The 14,592-nt window shown below is 42.6% G+C and overlaps 1 protein-coding gene across 2 annotated transcripts in view; it reads right to left on the bottom strand.

Annotated features, from left to right (window-relative positions):
- Positions 1-7,031: 7,031 nt before the first annotated feature.
- Positions 7,032-14,592, bottom strand: part of LOC109889675 (calcium/calmodulin-dependent protein kinase type 1D) — a 43,424-nt gene continuing 35,863 nt past the window's right edge. For both annotated transcript variants that reach the window (XM_020481278.2, XM_020481277.2), the window contains 5 exons: positions 13,967-14,079; positions 12,264-12,342; positions 10,596-10,683; positions 10,156-10,321; positions 7,032-10,050 (listed from right to left, as the gene is read on the bottom strand). In XM_020481278.2, the coding sequence (XP_020336867.1) occupies positions 9,878-10,050; positions 10,156-10,321; positions 10,596-10,683; positions 12,264-12,342; positions 13,967-14,079 (619 nt within the window). In that variant the 3' untranslated portion in view covers positions 7,032-9,877. The remainder of the gene's footprint in view (positions 10,051-10,155; positions 10,322-10,595; positions 10,684-12,263; positions 12,343-13,966; positions 14,080-14,592) is intronic.

The following is a 14,592-nucleotide window of genomic DNA, read 5'->3' as shown; positions in this document are numbered from 1 at the left end:
GTGTTCTCTTTTTAGATATACCTTATAAATAATATTTTTTAAGAAACAAATTAATGGTATTCTTCTGTACTGGTTTGAATGTTTGCATGTGTGTTGCATTTTCGCATGCTGTGTGACGATGCAATGATGTAGATTTGAACATGTTAATACTTATATACAGCTTTAGTCGGAAGTTTACATACACTTAGGTTGGAGTCATGAAAACTCATTTTTCAACCACTCCACAAATTTCTTGTTAACAAACTATAGTTTTGGCAAGTCGGTTAGGATATCTACATTGTGCATGACACAAGTAATTTTTCCAACAATTGTTTACAGACAGATTATTTCACTTATAATTCCCCGTATCACAATTCCAGTGGGTCAGAATTTTACATACACTAAGTTGACTGTGACTTTAAACAGCTTGGAAAATTCAAGAAAATTATGTCATGGCTTCAGAAGCTTCTGATTGACTCAAAAGATTTCAAGGCCTATTTCAAGGCCTACCTTCAAACTCAGTGCCTCTTTGCTTGACATCATGGAAAATCTAAGGAAATCAGCCAAGACCTCATAAAAACAATTGTAGACCTCCAGAAGTCTGGTTCATCCTTGGGAGCAATTTCCAAACGCCTGAAGGTACCACATTCATCTGTACAAACAATAGTATGCAAGTATAAACACCATGGCACCATGCAGCCGTCACACCTCTCAGGAAGGAGATGCATTCTGTCTCCTAGAGATGAACGTGCTTTAGTGCAAAAAGTGCAAATCGATCCCAGAACAACAGCAAAGGACCTTGTTAAGATGCTGGAGGAATCAGGTACAATAGTATCTATATCCACAGTAAAATGAGTCCGATATCGACATAACCTGAAAGTCCGCTCAGCAAGGATAAAGCCACTCCCCCAAAACCGCCATAAAAGAGGCAGACTTCGGTTTGCAACTGCACATGGGGACAAAGATCGTACTTTTTTGGAGAAATGTCCTCTGGTCTGATGAAAGAAAAATAGAACTGTTGGCCATAATGACCATCGTTATGTTTGGAGGGAAAAGAGGGAGGCTTGCAAGCCAAAGAACACCATCCCAAACGTGAAGCACGGGGGTGGCAGCATCATGTTGTGGGGGTGCTTTGCTGCAGGAGGGACTGGTTTGAGTTTGAGTTTATTTTTATTTTTACAGGGACAGTGCACATTAATCAACATTTCAGTAAAAGTGCCGGTTTTAGCCAACCGGCTAATTTTCAACCGCAGTCCCTGGGCAGGTTATTAAAAACAATTACAATATAGACAATAGCAACATAGAACAAGCAAGACATAGCATACAGACAGAGCAACATAGGACAAGCAAGACGTAGCATACAGACAGAGCAGCATAAAACAAAAAGCAGCAAGACAAAATTCATAAAAGCAACAAAGTGTTTCCACACCTCACAAGCTACAGACAACAGACAACATGGAGTGGCAACACACAGCTAGGGACCATGTTCACAACTCTGATTGACCTTTAGCCATGTCTTCAAGCATTTTGTGAAAGTGTGATATGTGGTGCAGTTATGTGTTTCTGATGGCAGTGTATTCCAGACATGGGAAGCTCTCACAGAGAATGCAGATTTACTAAAGGTGCTTTTCCTTAGGGGAACTATACAGTCACCTCTCATGGCAGACCTTGTGGATCTACTGCCATATGTCTGGGTTTTCTGTTTAACAAAAATATTGAGTGGAGGGGGAGCCAGGCCACTGAGGATCTTGAATACAAGACATGCGTCGGTGTATTGCACAAGATTTTCCCAACTCAAGAGCTCATGCTTTCTAAGGATGTGACAATGGTGATGGCTATTGGGCTTCCTATCAAGCACTTTGAGAGCCTGTTTGTAGACAGACTGAATAGGTTTTAATGTTGTACAGCAAGCTTGGGCCCAACTAGTCAAGCAGTATGTTAAGTGGGGGAGTATCATAGATTTGAAGTACAGTTTTGCTACCTCTGTAGTCAAACAATTTCGTATAAATCGGAAATTAGCTAGGTTGAATTTGGTTATTTGAATTACCTTTTTCACATGCTTTTTAAAAGAGAGGTTGGAATCAAGTATGATGTCAAGGTACTTAAAATCGGATACCACCTGGAGCTTCTCCCCTGACACATAGACATCTGGCTCAGTAGCATCTGTTGCCCTCTTTGTGAAGAACATGCAAACAGTTTTTTTCACATTGAGATGCAAACACGAGTCACTGAGCCACTTTGTAACCTGGACCATTACAGTAGTGAGTTCTTGTGCAGCTTGTTGTTTGCTCTTTGCATGCACATATATCACTGTATCATCTGCATACATTTGAACTTCAGACCCAGTACAGACAGAAGGCAGATCATTAATGTACAGGCTGAACAGGAGGGGCCCCAGTATTGACCCTTGGGGCACGCCCACATCATAGCTACGAGTGGGCGACAGCTCATTGCTCACTCTGACACACTGAGTTCTGCCTTCAAGGTATGATTTCATCCATCTCAAGGCATCAGGGGAAAAGTTGAACTTGGACAATTTTGTGATGAGAATCTCATGGTTAACAGTATCAAAAGCCTTCCTTAGGTCCAGAAACACAGCCCCAACAGCACCCCCTTTGTGGTGCACTTCACAAAATAGATGGCATCATGAAGAGGGGAAATTATGTGGATATATTGAAGCAACATCTCAAGACATCAGTCAGGAAATTAAAGCTTGGTCGCAAATGGGTTTTCCAAATGGACAATGACCCCAAGCATACTTCCAAAGTTGTGGCAAAATGGCTTAAGGACAACAAAGTCAAGGTATTGGAGTGGCCATCACAAAACCCTGACCTCAATCCTATAGAAAATGTGTGGGCAGAACTGAAAAAGCGTGTGCAAGCAAGGAGGCCTTACAAACCTGACTCAGTTACACCAGCTCTGTCAGGAGGAATGGGCCACAATTCACCCAATTTATTGTGAGTAGCTTGTGGAATGCTACCCGTTTGACCCAAGTTAACCAATTTAAAGGCAATGCTACCAAATACTAATTGAGTGTATGTAAACTTCTGACCCACTGGGAATGTGATGAAAGAAATACAAACTGAAATAAATAATTCTCTCAACTATTATTCTGACATGTCACATTCTTAAAATAAAGTGGTGATCCTAACTGACCTAAGACAGGGAATTTTTACTAGGATTTAATGTCAGGTGTGAAAAACTGAGTTTAAATGTATTCGGCTAAGGTGCATGTAAACTTCCGACTTGTGTGTGTGTATATATATATATATACTGCTCAAAAAAATTAAGGGAACACTAAAATAACACATCCTAGATCTGAATGAATGAAATATTCTTATAAAAAATTTTTTTTTACATAGTTGAATGTGCTGACAACAAAAGGATCAATGGAAATCAAATGTATCAACCCATGGAGGTCTGGATTTGGAGTCACACTCAAAATTAAAGTGGAAAACCACACTACAGGCTGATCCAACTTCGATGTTTTGTCCTTAAAACAAGTCTAAATGAGGCTCAGTAGTGTGTGTGTGGCCTCCACGTGCCTGTATGACCTCCCTACAAAGCCTGGGCATGCTCCTGATGAGGTGGCGGATGGTCTCCTGAGGGATCTCCTCCCAGACCTGGACTAAAGCATCCGCTACTTCCTGGACAGTCTGTGGTGCAACGTGGCGTTGGTGGATGGAGCGAGACATGATGTCCCAGATGTGCTCAATTGGATTCAGGTCTGGGGAACGGGCGGGCCAGTCCATAGCGTCAATGCCTTCCTCTTGCAGGAACTGCTGACACACTCCAGCCACATGAGGTCTAGCATTGTCTTGCATTAGGAGGAACCCAGGGCCAACCGCACCAGCATATGGTCTCACAAGGGGTCTGAGGATCTCATCTCGGTACCTAATGGCAGTCAGGCTACCTCTGGCAAGCACATGGAGGGCTGTGCGGCCCCCCAAAGAAATGCCACCCCACACCATGACTGACCCACCGCCAAACCGGTCATGCTGGATGTTGCAGGCAGCAGAATGTTCTCCACGGCATCTCCAGACTCTGTCACGTCTGTCACGTGATCAGTGTGAACCTGCTTTCATCTGTGAAGAGCACAGGGCGCCAGTGGCGAATTTGCCAATCTTGGTGTTCTCTGGCAAATGCCAAACGTCCTGCACGGTGTTGGGCTGTAAGCACAACCCCCACCTGTGGACGTCGGGCCCTCATACCACCCTCATGAAGTCTGTTTCTGACCATTTGAGCAGACACATGCACATTTGTGGCCTGCTGGAGGTCATTTTGCAGGGTTCTGGCAGTGCTCCTCCTTGCACAAAGGCGGAGGTAGCGGTCCTGCTGCTGGGTTGTTGCCCTCCTATGGCCTCCTTCACGTCTCCTGATGTACTGGCCTGTCTCCTGGTAGCGCCTCCATGCTCTGGACACTACGCTGACAGACACAGCAAACCTTCTTGCCACAGCTCGCATTGATGTTCCATCCTGGATGAGCTGCACTACCTGAGCCACTTGTGTGGGTTGTAGACTCCGTCTCATGCTACCACTAGAGTGAAAGCACCGCCAGCATTCAAGTGTCCAAAACATCAGCCAGGAAGCATAGGAACTGAGAAGTGGTCTGTGGTCACCAGCTGCAGAACCACTCCTTTATTGGGGGTGTCTTGCTAATTGCCTATAATTTCCACCTGTTGTCTATTACATTTGCACAACAGCATGTGACATTTTTTGTCAATCAGTGTTGCTTCCAGGGTGGACAGTTTGATTTCACAGAAGTGTGATTGACTTGGAGGTACATTGTGTTGTTTAAGTGTTCCCTTTATTTGTTGAGCAGTGTATATATACACACACAATTGAAGCCGGATAACCTTCCATTTATTTATATATATATATAAATAAATGGAAGGTTATCCGGCTTCAATTGTATGTGTATATATACACTGCTCAACAAATCTAAAACAAAAATCCTGAAAATCACATTGTATGATTTTTAAGTAATTCATTTGCATTTTGTTGCATGACATACTATATATATATATAGTATCATGCAACAAAATGCAAATGAATTACTTAAAAATCATACAATGTGATTTTCTGGATTTTTGTTTTAGATTCCGTCTCTCACAGTTGAAGTGTACCTATAATAAAAATTACAGACGTGTACATGCTTTGTAAGTAGGAAAACCTGCGAAATCGGCAGTGTATCAAATACTTGTTCTCCCCACTGTATATATACACACCTACTCATTCCATGGTTTTTCTTTATTTTTACTATTTTCTACATTGTAGAATAATAGTGAAGACATCAAAACTATGAAATAACACATATGGAATCATGTAGTAAACAAAAGAAAGTGTTAAACAAGTCAAAATATATTTTATAATTGAGATTCATCAAAGTAGCCACCCTTTGCCTTGACAGCGTTGCATGCTCTTGACATTCTCTCAACCAGCATCATGAGGTAGTCACCTGGAATTAATTTCTTTCCATCTTAATGAGTTTGAGCCCATCAGTTGTGTTGTAACAAGGTATACAGAAGATAGTCCTATTTGGTAAAAGACCAAGACCATATTATGGCAAGAACAGCTCAAATAAGCAAAGAGGAAGGACAGTCATTACTGTAAGATATGAAGGTAAGTCAACACGGAACATTTCAAGAACATTGAAAGTTTCTTCAAGTGCAGTTGCAAAAACCATCAAGCACTATGATGAAACTGGCTCTAATGAGGATCGCCACAGGAAAGGAAGACCCAGAGTTACCTCTGCTGCAGAGGATAAGTCCATTAGAGTTACCACCCTCAGAAATCTGCAATTAACTGCTTCTCAGATTGCAACCCAAATATATTCTTCACAGAGTTCAAATAACAGAAATCGCAACATCAACTGTTCAGAGGAGACTGAGTGAATCAGGCCTTCATGATTGAATTGCTGCAAAGAAACCATTACTAAAGGATGCCAAAAAAACACGAGCAATGGAAATTAGAGCGGTGGAAATCTGTCCTTTGGTCTGATGAGTCCATATTGGAGATTTTTGGTTCCAACCGCTGTGTCTTTGTGAGACGCAGAGTAGATGAACGGATGATCTCCACATGTGTGGTTCCCACCATGAAGCATGAAATGTGATGGTGCTTTGCTGGTGACACTGTAGGGTATTTATTTAGAATTCAAGGCACGCTTAACCAGCATGGCTACCACAGCATTCTGCAGCGATACGCCATCCCATCTGGTTTGCGCTTAGAGGGACTATTGTTTATTTTTCAACAGGACAATGACCCAATACACACCTCAAGGTTGTGTAAGGGCTATTTGACCAAGGAGAGTGATGGAGTGCTGTATCAGATGACCTGGCCTCAACAATCACCCGACCTCAATCAGAATGAGATGGTTTGGGATGAGTTGGACTGCAGAGTGAAGGAAAAGCAGCCAACAAGTGCTCAGCATATGTGGGAACTCCTTCTAGACGGTTGGGAAGCATTCCAGGTGACTACCTCATGAACCTGGTTGAGAGAATGCAAAGAGCATGCAAAGCTGTCATCAAGGTAAAGGGGGGCTACTTTGAAGAATCTCAAATATATTTTGATTTGTATAACACTTTTTTAGTTACTATATGATTCCATATATGATTCATAATTTTGATGTCTAGAAAATAGTAAAAAATAAAGACGCAAACTTTGGACTGGTACTGTATGTGTGTATACACACACTCACACACACACGGTCAAAGGTTTTAGAACACCTACTCATTCAAGTTTTTTAAAACTATTTTCTACATTGTAGAATAATAGTGAAGACATCGCTATGAAATAATGTAGTAACCTAAAAAAAAGTGTTAAACAAATCAAAATATATTTGAGATGTAACACTTTTTTGGCTACTACATGATTATTTCATAGTTTATGTCTTCACTATTATTCTACAATGTAGAAAATAGTCCAAAAGAAAAACCTTGAATGAGTAGGTGTTCTAAAGCCTTTGACCGGTCGTGTACACACAGGTGTAATATTTATGTTTCATTAGTCGCTGCTTTGCAATAGCACTCCACAGTAAGCCCCCTGGAGTTAAGTATATTCTTACTTTTTATTAGATTTTATTCAATAGTTAGTCATCTTGTAGTCCAATTTATCACAACCTATATACACAGTATCTCTCAAACAAAGTGCTTTTCATGCATGCTTTGTAAAAGCTTTATATTTCGTGCTTTGTATCATGCTGTTTTTGAAGAGAACATACAGTATTTGTAACGTAGAAAATCAATAAACACTGCAATCCAAGCAAATATGGTTACTGAGATGTATATCTACAAAAGGACAAGAGGATCTACATCTTCATGAACATATATCTATACTCATAGTTTACTGCCCCTGAGAAGTAGTTTTTCAAGTCCTTTTACATCAACATTGCACATTGAGATCTACAATTGTGCTCAACATCAAAACATACTAATTTCAAGCTTTTAAGTTGCATCCAGGGTTAGGGGTCAAAACCATTTGAAATAAAGTCAATTCAGAAAGTAAACTGAATGAAATGAAATCAACCCTGGAAGTGAATGTCAACCCATGTCGAACAGTGAAATATTAAGCAGTGGTATCACAGGTAAAAACGCTTGCTAGACAGATTTCCCTCCTCCTTGCAGCGTGAAGACCGTTCGTTTTGGGAGAGAGGAGTGAAGACAGAGAGTGAGGACAGTGAGAGAGACAGCAACTGGCTGCTAAATTCAAAGGACGGGTATGAAAGTACACTGACCAAACAGTGTGTGAGCACTTCTGGGAACAGCCAGCGCCTGGGGGGGAAGAGGCAAAGCAGCACAGGTAACTAAAGTTGGCTATACTACACAGGCTCCTACAAAATTATTCTGCAATGGAGCACTGATTATCAAATGACTTCAATCTTTATTTCTTAGTTTGTCATATGTGTTTAAATTGAACTCTATTGCAGTGGTCATTGTTATAGTACGCATCATTTCAGTCTCATCCCAATTATTATTAAAAAAAAAATTATATGCCCCCAAAATGGGATATATCAAACTGTCCATTCCACGTAAGGTTCATCCCCACCAAATTGTTTTAATTATGAGCTGAACTGTCCTGACGGGACACGTAAGAATATGCAAAGCTTGCTTTAGTCAATACATGCATCATCATCATAAACGTCAACCTCAGCATCATAACTGGGATTTCATTTCATCAAATTGTCAAAGTATCTCCCTGAGAACAGGTCACAAAGCTATGCTATCCTTATGCTAATGATGGCATCACAGTTACATCGCAATTATTCATAAGTAACAACTATACATTTGAACCTACTACTGACAACATATTTGACCGTTTATACATTACAACGTAAAAGTCTTGTGACACATTTACAATTTTTCCCCCTGTAAGTAAAGTTCTTACAAGAGTCAGAATAAGAAAATAAATAATTCAATACCTTTCAATCAGGAAAAGTGTACGATGAATGCATAACTGTCACAACCGGCATTACCGTCACAACCGGCAGTCAAAACTGCTCTTGCCAGTTGTCTCACACTAGTAAAGCACTTCATTCACAGGTGTGTGTATGATTCTGCAGATAGATGTGTTTCTCTGACATTATATATCCAGAAAACATAAAGCAAAAATATATATATATAACCGCTATGCCCTACAGTTGGGAATAATGACCCAGTGATTTTACTCAACCTTAACTGCAGCTGAAAATGAAAACTAGAAATTAGGATAAGAAGTCATCACTATTTTAGCCTTGAATGCTGTTTCAGTTTCATAAAAGTAACTCCTCACAATGGTTTCAGGGTGCAATTTTGAACACAAGGCATAGAGGGCGTGATGCCCCTGACACTCACAGTCTCAGAATTACAGCAGTCTCAATAACAAAGACTAATAAAAACATGGTGAGTTCCCATAAGGAGAAGAAAACGTAATAATTCCATGCGGCAGCATTTGAAAAGAAACACATTCATCGGACCAGCGCTGTTTCTGATTTTACAGGAGATAAGCATTGAAAACGTGACCAGCGGTTGGGAAATCAAGTAGTAAAGTGTCTGTAGCTCATTTGAAAAAAAAAAAAACGTTTACACGAATAGAATGACAGTAAAACAGGTAAGTTATTTGGCTGAGTAGTTAACAGAAATTCTCTACGATTGTGTTTATTTTCCACTTTGATGGCAAACTTTCTGTACTGCTAACATTCACTTCCAGTCATTTTCGCTCCAGCGCTGGTCCAATGAATTTGTTTATATTCGAACGCATCTGCACGGAATTATTACGTTGTCTTAACCTTCTCCATCTTCAACCTAGCATAGTGTGGCCTCATAACACCACCAATGTCCCATACAAAACAGGTCTTCTTGTCTTCTGGAGGACAGTCTTACAACACGGCAGTGTATTCATTTCAGGAGCCAGGCTCATTTTTATTTTACAGTACAATATTTTCAATGTCCGTGTTCATATTTTAGAGTGAACTTTCTATAAGAGGTGAACATTTTGTGTTGCAATTACTCCGTACCGAGTGCACCAACCCAATTTAAACACTGGGAAACTAAACCCTCTGGACAGAGAGAGAGACAGTGGTCTTCCTCATCTCTTCACCACCAGACCTGTGGTCCGTTAGGAAGTAGAATGTTCAAATAGGCATGTATCATGTAGAACAGATATGATTGTCTGTTTGATAGAATAGGGAATCCTGTGAGCTCTCTTCATTTTATTTCACATCTCTGAATGTAAATAGAAGGGGTCCTCAAGTCCTCACATCTCTGAAGGTAAATAGAAGGGGTCCTCAAGTCCTCAATCCCAACAGCTGATAATGGGCAGGATGGGCAGACTAGGAGAGAAATTCTGGAATTCTGAGGGGCTGAATTAGAATACCAACTCAAAGCTCTGTGGTCTCCCAACTGACCTCCCGCGGAACCTGACGTCATTTAGTCCCCATGTGGATGGTGGTGACTGTGGAGGGGCGTGGCCGGGGTGGCTCCACCGCTGCAGCTGTAGCCACAACCTGTAGTTCTGCCTGTGGTTCCCCTCTGATGCTGGTAGGGGCACTGCAGGCTGCAGTGGAGAGAGGCAGAGTGGGCAGAGGTTGTGGAGGACCTGAGGGGAGAAGATCACTAGAATCACTCAAAAGTTACACAGGCTTGATAGATCCAAAATACCAGACTAAACCGGTAAAGTAACATAAAGGCGTCATTCAGTCACCATCTTTGCGTGAGAGGGTGGCACAGTCTACAGACATGCTCTTGGCCAGCATAGAGTTCGGTCCCTGTTGGTCAAAGCTCATACTGCTGCCAAAGCTGCTGTTCAGACTACTTCCCAGCTGCAAGCGCCTCATATGACGAATCACTGCCGTGGCGTTAAACGCTTGCTGTGGAGGAAACAGAGAGGGAGAAGGAGGGAGAGGAGGCAGGTGAGGAGAGATGGCGAGAACAGGCATGCAAAATAGGAAGGATAACTATGTTTATGTTGGACACAATTTAAAATGTGTACATTGTAAATTGGTACTTTTTGCATGCTTGGGTGTTTAATATGAATGTGTTATTTAATACATTTCATGTGGGATGGGCCACAGGGGGTGACAGAACCCCAACCCCCCCCCCCCCCCCCCCAAAAAAAGAGAGAAGAGTAAATTGTGTACCCACCCTCCATTTGCTTTTGGCAAAATTTTTCCTCATCTGCCGACTGACTGATTCATGGATGTTCTTGCAGAGAGCAGTGTCCCCAGCAATCCTGAAATACAATGTCTGTTTATTGGTTAAAAAGTATTGATAGAGAACATGTAGTGTGCAGATGTTTTTCTTTTAACATGGTTAAAAAAATCCTGGCCTGAGTACCTAGCACCAGCTCCAAGCTGGTGATAGGATGTGTACTGCCCGGTCTCACGTTATATAATACCCACCTGTTACAACCACCCTTTGTGAGTCTATATAAACTCTATCAAGCCACCTGCCCAAGTCACAATAGGCCCAAGAAGCAATGGCTCAAATGCAACAGACAGGCATCATTTATCCTGCAGGTTACCTCTGGATTTCTTAAAATGCTACTAACATGAGATTACGTGCACCTGCTAAGCTGGATTGCAACAAAAAACCCACTAAGGATAAACCAGCAGATCAGTTGATCTCTCGTTGTTACCGTATGAATTGGTTATGATACCAGACATCTAGTCGAGGTTCTCTGTTTCAAATATCGACCTATCAGGAGCATTGGAAAACGTAAGGCTGATGAATGTGATACTTGTAGTAGTCCTATATTTCATTCAAACATTTCACCTTAAATATTGCAAAACAATATAATATATGCCAATCGAATTAACTTTAGACTACATTTTCCTAATAAAATGTTCAATTTACTTGATTTAGTTACACATTTCAAATAAGGACTGTCCAGGGATATTTTACCCCCAATCTTGATAAGAATTTACCATATCAGACTATTTTATTTTAAAGACAGTTGTATTTAATGGACTATATAAATTGGAAACAAATAAAAGAACGAGTAGGCTACACCGTCAACATTAGTATTCCGTTTCATACACAGTGTCGGGTAAACTGCCATAGTAGACTTGCCGTGGTAAAGGAGGAAATGCTTAATTTCAGTTGTACGGAATGATTGTCAAATATAGAAATCATTCTTAGTCTGCTCATAAAGTAGGACTAAGTTGTTCCAATGATAATACCAACCAGAGGGCAAAATTGTCTTGGCAATGTAATCATGACTAAAAAGACAACATCGACATCCCCGTTAGGGAGAGGTAAATCGCTGGCCAATGTTGGTTGCAGTTGAGATCAGCTGTGTGAGTGATTTTAGCACGTATTGATGGTTTAATGAGACATCAGCTGGTAATAACCTGGTGGCTTTTGATGGTTGCAATTTTGCATCCGTGGGTCTCTGTCTTCCCATCCCCGTCTGTTTCCCCCACCAGTCTCAGACCAGGAGAGGAGAGAGTTTAGGAGGAGGGGAGGGAGTCATGGTGACAGATGACAGTGGGAGGACACGCATGGCACTGCTCTACGTAAAACCTGCATCATCCAGGCATCCTCTATCTGTGTCAGCTTTCACCATGGTGCATTGTTCCCTTTGATTGTTTGGTCCCAATTCACTTACCACCCCTTCCCATTGTTCCTAACACTTTGATGTTTACAGATCGGTAAGGTGGAAGAGATATGAGGAGGCTTTAACGGGCTCTACCTACCCAGACCCTTCAGATCAGCAAACATCAATGGGTTAGGGCAAACAGAAAGGGGTATGGAGTAAATTGGGACCAGTATGACGGTGCTCAGTCAGTCTGGTGGCAATCAGACACTCACCAGGGGTGGGCTAGAGCCTGGTCACAGGTTAATCTCTTCTGTGGATTCTTCTCCATCAGAGAGCTGATGAACTCTTTGGCTGTATGTGGAAGATACACACAATCTCACTCATGGGACTGTATACCATGTGCCATTAATTCAAGATTGCAATTACACACAAACAATTGTATACGTGCACACGCATTCATATACAAGCCCAGCTATGTCTTACTATACTCGTGTGGACTTTTTGGAGACCAACAATTGATTCCCCATTCAAAATCTTATTTTCCCTAACCCCCTTTCCCTTACCCCTAGTCCTTTCCCTGACCCCTAGTCCTTTTCCTCACCCCTAGTCCTTACCCTCACCCCTAGTCCTTACCCTCACCCCTAGTCCTTTCCCTGACCCCTAGTCCTTACCCTCACCCCTAGTCCTTACCCTCACCCCTAGTCCTTACCCTCACCCCTAGTCCTTACCCTGACCCCTAGTCCTTACCCTGACCCCTAGTCCTTTCCCTGACCCCTAGTCCTTTCCCTGACCCCTAGTCCTTTCCCTTACCCCTAGTCCTTACCCTGACCCCTAGTCCTTTCCCTCACCCCTAGTCCTTTCCCTCACCCCTAGTCCTTTCCCTGACCCCTTTCCCTGACCCCTAGTCCTTTCCCTCACCCCTAGTCCTTTCCCTGACCCCTTTCCCTGACCCCTAGTCCTTTCCCTGACCCCTAGTCCTTTCCCTCACCCCTAGTCCTTACCCTGACCCCTAGTCCTTTCCCTGACCCCTAGTCCTTTCCCTGACCCCTTTCCCTGACCCCTAGTCCTTTACCCTGACCCCTAGTCCTTACCCTGACCCCTAGTCCTTACCCTGACCCCTAGTCCTTACCCTCACCCCTAGTCCTTACCCTCACCCCTAGTCCTTACCCTGACCCCTAGTCCTTACCCTCACCCCTAGTCCTTACCCTCACCCCTACTCCTTTCCCTGACCCCTAGTCCTTTCCCTGACCCCTAGTCCTTTCCCTGACCCCTAGTCCTTTCCCTGACCCCTAGTCCTTTCCCTTACCCCTAGTCCTTTCCCTGACCCCTAGTCCTTACCCTGACCCCTAGTCCTTTCCCTCACCCCTAGTCCTTTCCCTCACCCCTAGTCCTTTCCCTCACCCCTTTCCCTGACCCCTAGTCCTTTCCCTCACCCCTAGTCCTTACCCTGACCCCTAGTCCTTTCCCTGACCCCTAGTCCTTACCCTGACCCCTAGTCCTTACCCTGACCCCTAGTCCTTTCCCTGACCCCTAGTCCTTTCCCTGACCCCTAGTCCTTACCCTGACCCCTAGTCCTTACCCTGACCCCTAGTCCTTACCCTCACCCCTAGTCCTTACCCTCACCCCTAGTCCTTACCCTCACCCCTAGTCCTTACCCTGACCCCTAAACCTAACCGTAAAATCTCAATTTTACAAGTGAGGACCGGAGAAATGTCCTCACTTCACTGAATTTCAGTTGGTTTACTATTCTTATGAAGACATCGGGTACTGGATCCCGTGTGGCTCAGTTGGTAGAGCATGGTCCTTGCAATGCCAATGTGGTGGGTTCAATTCCCACAGGGGACGAGTTTGAAAAAAAGTATGAACATGTATGCACTCACTACTTTAAGTAGCTCTGGGTAAAAGCGTCGGCAAAATGACTAGAATGGCAAATGAGCAGATCTGCAAATCTGCAAATACAGATGCAAACACTCACCTGAATCCGATATATCATCCCAATAGGGTGCATCAAACTCATAGTCTGCCTTGAGTATCTGCTCAAACAACTTAGAGTCATTCTCATCATAGAATGGAGGGTAACCACACAACCTTGGGGACAGATAACATATCAATATACAGTGCCTACAGAAAGTATTCACACCCTTGACTTATTCCACATTGTGTTGTGTTACAGCCTGAATTAAACATGTAGCTATTATTTCTTTCTTTACATTTACATAAGTATTCACACCTTGTAGCCCATACATGTTAGAATCACCTTTGGCAGTGAATACAGCTGTGACTCTTTCTGGGTGAGTCTCTAAGAGCTTTGAACACCTGCATTGAACAATATTTGCACATCATTCTTAAAAAAATATATAAACAAGCTGGTTGTTGATCCTTGCTAGACAGCCAATTTGAAGTCTTGCCATATATTTTCAAGCCGATTTAGGTCAAAACTGTAACTAAGCCACTCAAGAACATTCAATGTCATCTTGGTAAGCAACTCCTGTGTAGACTTGGCCTTGTGTTTTTAGGTTACTGTCATGCTGAAAGGTGACGTTGACTCCCAGTGTCTGTTGAAGAGTGGTAACTCAGTGATGTGTTTTGTTGGATTCACCC

Source organism: Oncorhynchus kisutch, linkage group LG4, assembly GCF_002021735.2.
Source record: "Oncorhynchus kisutch isolate 150728-3 linkage group LG4, Okis_V2, whole genome shotgun sequence".
In the NCBI taxonomy this organism is placed as follows: Eukaryota; Metazoa; Chordata; class Actinopteri; order Salmoniformes; family Salmonidae; genus Oncorhynchus; species Oncorhynchus kisutch.
Note: the sequence above shows the minus strand (reverse complement) of the source record. Positions and strands in the feature narration are given on the sequence as shown.